We start from the raw sequence: 5,078 nt of genomic DNA, 5'->3' as shown, positions 1-5,078 counted from the left end.
AGACTTAATCATTCTGGGGATGGTAGACTTTGATGTTATCTTGGGTATGGATTGTCTTTCTCCTTATCATGCTATCCTTGATTGTTATGCTAAGATTGGGACTTTAGCAATGCCTGGTATTCCGAGGGTTGAGTGGAAGAGTTTTAGTGGTTCTTATCCTAGCAAGGTCATTTCTCTTACGTGCTCAGAGATTGGTGGAGAGGGGGTGTTTGTCTTACTTAGCTTTTATTCGGGATACTAGCGTTGAACCACCTCCCATGGACTCTGTTCCCATGGTTCAGGAGTTTCCCGATGTATTTCCTTCTGATTTTCCAGGTGTTCCTCTCGATAGGGATATCGATTTTGCTATTGATTTGGAGCCGGGCACTAAGCCTATTTCTATCCCTCCAAACCGTATGGCTCCAGCAGAGTTGAAAGAATTGAAAGATCAGTTGCAGGATTTATTGAGTAAGGGTTTTATTCTCCCTAGTGTGTCAACTTGGGATGCCCCTGTATTATTTGTGGAGTAGCAGGATGGGACTATGAGAATCTGTATTGATTACAGACAGTTGAACAAGGTAACAGTGAAGAATAAGTATCCTCTTCTGCGTATTGATGACTTATTTGATCAGTTACAGGGAGCATCATTGTTCTCTAAGATTGATTTGAGGTCTGGGTATCATCAGTTGAAGATTAGGGCATCAAATATCCCTAAGACAGCTTTTCCGACTCGGTATGGGCATTATGAGTTCCTAGTGATGTCCTTCGGATTGACTAATGCCCCTGCAACATTCTTGGAGTTGATGAATGGGGTGTTTCGACCATACCTTGATTCTTTTGTGATTGTTTTCATCGATGACATCTTGGTTTACTCAAAGACTAAGGAGGACCATGTCCGACACTTGAGGATTGTACCTCAGAGGTTGAGAGAAGAGAAGTTGTATGCCAAGTTCTCAAAGTGTGAGTTCTGGTTTACTTCTGTGGCATTCTTAGGACATGTGGTGTCTAAGGAGGGTATTAGAGTAGATCCGGCCAAGATTGAGGAGTTAGAGGCTGGACGCGACCTACTTCACCTACCGAGATTAGGAATTTTGTGGGATTTGCAGGGTATTATCTATGATTTGTACAGAGTTTCTCTAGTATTGTAGCTCCATTGACTAGATTGACTCGACATGATGTGGGTTTTTCAGTGGTCTGATGAGTGTGAGAAGAGCTTTCAAAGGCTCAAGACTTTGTTGACTTCTGCTCCTGTGTTGACTCTGCCTGAGGAGGGTGTAGACTTTACTGTGTATTGTGATGCTTCAGGAGGTTGTTTGGGTGCTGTGTTGATGCAGAACGGGAAAGTGATTGCATATGCTTCTAGGCAGTTGAAATCTCATGAGAAGAACTACCCTACTCACGATTTGGAGTTGGCGGCTGTGGTATTTGTACTTACGTTATGGCGTCATTATTTGTATGGGGTGCATTGTGAGATCTTCACTGATCATCGGAGTCTTCAGTATATCTTTAGCCAGAGGGATTTGAACTTGAGGCAACGGAGATGGCTTGAGTTTCTGAAGGACTGTGATGTGACCATTCTGTATCATCCAGGAAAGGCCAATGTTGTGGCCGATGCTCTGAGTAGGAAGACTCCTAGCATAGGGAGTCTTGCAGCGCTTAGTATTATGGAGAGACCATTAGCTAGAGATGTGCAGATATTAGCTAACAATCATGTCCGCTTGCAGATTTCAGAAGAGAGTGATGGGATGATTGCTTTTATTGAGGCTCAGTCTTCTTTAGTCGAGCAAATCCGTGCACACCAGTTTGATGATGAAAAATTATGTATCATTCGAGACAAAGTATTGAGAGGGGAAGCTAAGGAGGTTGTCCTTGATTTTGATGGTGTCTTGCGGACCGGAGGCAGAATTTATGTGCCCAGGACAGGCGATTTGATTAGGTTGATTCTTGAGGAGGCCCATTGTTCTTGGTATTCCATCCATCTGGGAGCGGCGAAGATGTATCATGATCTGAGTCAGCATTACTGGTGGTGTGGGATGAAGAGAGATATTTCAGACTTTGTTTCGAGGTGTTTGACTTGCCAGCAGGCCAAGTGTGAGCACCAGCGGCCCGGGGGGTATCTCAGAGGATGTCTATTCCTACTTGAAAGTGGGAGCGGATTACTATGGACTTTGTTGTGGGTTTTCCTACCACATTGGGTGGTTATGACTCTATTTGGGTTGTTGTTGATAGGCTGACCAAGTCTGGCCACTTCATTCCGGTTCGGGTGAAGTATACGGCAGAAAAGTTAGCCGAGCTATATATCAATCAGATTGTTCGACTAAATGGAGTTCCTATTTCTATCATATCAGATCGAGGTTCACTATTTACTTCTCATTTCTGGACGGCATTACAACATGGTCTGGGTACTCATTTAGATATGAGTACGTCATTTCACCCTCAAACAGATGGTCAATCTGAGCGGACCATTCAGGTATTGGAAGATATGCTTCGACCGTGTGTGATCGATTTCGGTGCTAGATGGGATCAACATTTACCATTAGCGGAGTTTGCCTATAATAACAGTTATCACTCTAGTATCCAGATGGCCCCATTTGAGGCGTTGTATGGAAGACGGTATAGGTCTCCGATTGGGTGGTTTGATTCGGCGAAGATGGACTCTTTGGATACAGACTTGCTTAGAGATGCTATGGAGTCCGTGTGATTCAGTATAGATTATTGACAGCTCAGAGTCGACAAAAGAGTTATGCAGACCGGAGAGTTAGAGCTTTGGTGTTTATGGAGGGTGATCATGTTTGGCTCCGAGTATCACCCATGAAGGGTGTGATTAGGTTTGGAAAAAAGGGCAAGCTTAGCCCTAGGTTCATTGGACCTTTTGAGATATTGAGCCGAGAGGGAGAGGTGTCCTATAAGTTGGCCTTGCCACCCAGTTTGTCGGCAGTTCATCCTGTTTTCCATGTCTCTATGCTTTGGAAGTATATTACGGATGAATCACATGTGCTTTCACTTGATTTTGTGGAGTTGGGTCCAGACTTGACATTTGAGGAGGAGCCTATAGCTATTTTGGATAGGCAGGTTCGAAAGTTTAGGACCAAGGAGATTGCTTCAGTGAAGGTGCAGCGGAAGCACCGATCGGTGAGAGAGGCAACTTGGGAGACAGAGTCTGCCATGCGTGCCAGATACCCTCAGCTTTTTGAAGCTTCAGGTACTTTCTTTCACTTCATGTTCGAGGACGAACATGATTTTTAGTGGTGGATATTGTAATGACCCGCGAGGTTAATTTTGGAAATTTGAATTATTCGAATAACTGGAGTTAATTTATTTATGATTGAGTATAAATAATGGAATTAATAGATAGTTTTCAACTAAAGTGATCTTTTATTTAAGACCTTATACTATTAGGGTCATGTATTAAAAGAATAAGTTAGTGTATTTTGTCAGTTTTTAATAAACTATGAATTGATAAACAAGGGGAGGCAGAAACCTACCTAAGCCGACGCACACGAGAGGTTTCTTTGATCTTCAGGTAACAATCCATGGTACTTTGACGTAATTATTTTTAATTTTTCAATTATGTGTGATAAATGGGATATGATATAAATTCAAGATCTGGGTTTATTGAGAAATTAAGGTACCTTTTTAGTGCAATTTGGGCCAGCCGTAAATGGTGATAATTGAAGGCCATGTGAAGGCTATTATTACTTTGCATTAGAGAAACAATGAAAATCTTATAAAATAATAAATTAAGTGCTAGAATTATTGAATGAAAAATTAGTAGTAATAATTTTTATGTGGCTAACTGGTACGTTAATGTTTCTGGGAAACTAAGAGAAAGAATGGGGAATATTTGGATTGCCCATAATGAGCCAATCATTGGCCATAATGAGCCAATCATTGGCCATAATGAGCCAATAATTGGCTGGAAAAAAAATAAAAAAAAATGTTAAACAGAAGAACAAAATAATAATAATAATAACAGGGGTTCATTAGCACTATTCCAATTAAATTAGTAGTGCAAAGTTTATATCTAGGTCATTTTACTGTGAATCTGATTTTGATAGGTAGGCATGGGTAATTAAATATTATATGTATGGTGTTTAGTGAATGTCGTTCGAATTATGATAGTGGAAAAGAAATAATAGAAATTTAATCCTAGGCTTGAAACTTGAAAAAAAATTATGATAGAGGATATTTTAATTGACATCAAGAATTACAAACTTGATTATAGATTTGGTGAATTTTTAGGTTAAGGTTAAACACAAATAAATAAAAAAAATAAATGTGGGTATTGTTAGTACCGTAATCTTATAGTGAATATATATACTTGAATAGGTTGCATCGATTCGGAAGTTCAACGAAAAGGGAAGGCTCAAGTCCAAGACTGATTATTCTATTGACTAAGGCAAGTGGATTTCTAAACCCTTGTTAAGCGTATGAAATTCGTGTATTTCCTTGTGTAATGTTGAGAATGACTTGGAGACTTGTTGCTTATTTGTTGGTGTTGTATTCCTTGTTGTAAATTGCGCTTTGTTATCAAAATGGTTATCTCCTCATTTTCATTGAGCATGTCATTTGCATTGTGTATGAGACATGGATGTGGTAAGAGGATGTACCATTTTGAGGGTCGTATCGCGCGCCGCGGTGGATATTATTATTCGAGGGACGTATCGCGCGCCGCGAAGGTTACTATTATCGAGGGTCGTGTCGTGCGCCGCGACAGATGCATGGACAGATATGTCCCCCATGGGTTCCGGACTGAGAGACAGCGGATGTGTATCGTTAAGAAAGACATGCATCACTATATTTGACATTGCATCTCATGGCATTGCACATCCTATTATTAATGAACTTGAACACGTGTTTTGCTGATCTTGTGATTGTTTCTCTGTGAAGCGTGACTGTTGAATATTGAGTTGATATTGAGAATGTGTAAACTGATAGAGTGTGGTTATTGAGTTGTGTGTTTGGTAAACTGTAAACTGTTAGGCTGTAGCGTGGAGGTTTATATAGGCTGTAAGGAGTACTCGTATTTTGTTCACTTAACTTGTGTTTAGAGGTTTGCTTGTTGGGTACCGCGTGGATTCTCACCCCTTGCTTCTACA

At 40.6% G+C, this 5,078-nt stretch overlaps 1 protein-coding gene across 1 annotated transcript; it reads left to right on the top strand.

The window, feature by feature from the left end:
- The first annotated feature begins 2,790 nt into the window (after nt 1–2,790).
- LOC107025032 lies at nt 2,791–3,225 on the top strand. Its single transcript, XM_015225914.1, has one exon. It carries the CDS (start codon nt 2,791–2,793, stop codon nt 3,223–3,225), a length of 435 nt encoding a protein of 144 aa, XP_015081400.1.
- The last annotated feature ends 1,853 nt before the right edge of the window (nt 3,226–5,078 follow it).

Source organism: Solanum pennellii, chromosome 7 (genome assembly GCF_001406875.1).
Source record: "Solanum pennellii chromosome 7, SPENNV200".
In the NCBI taxonomy this organism is placed as follows: Eukaryota; Viridiplantae; Streptophyta; class Magnoliopsida; order Solanales; family Solanaceae; genus Solanum; species Solanum pennellii.
The sequence above is the reverse complement of the archived record's forward strand: the minus strand, read 5'-3'. Positions and strand labels throughout refer to the sequence as shown.

Coding starts and splice junctions, on each gene's coding strand:
- LOC107025032 (XM_015225914.1), top strand. CDS start 2,791: ATGAAGGGTGTGATTAGGTTTGGAAAAAAGGGCAAGCTTAGCCCTAGG.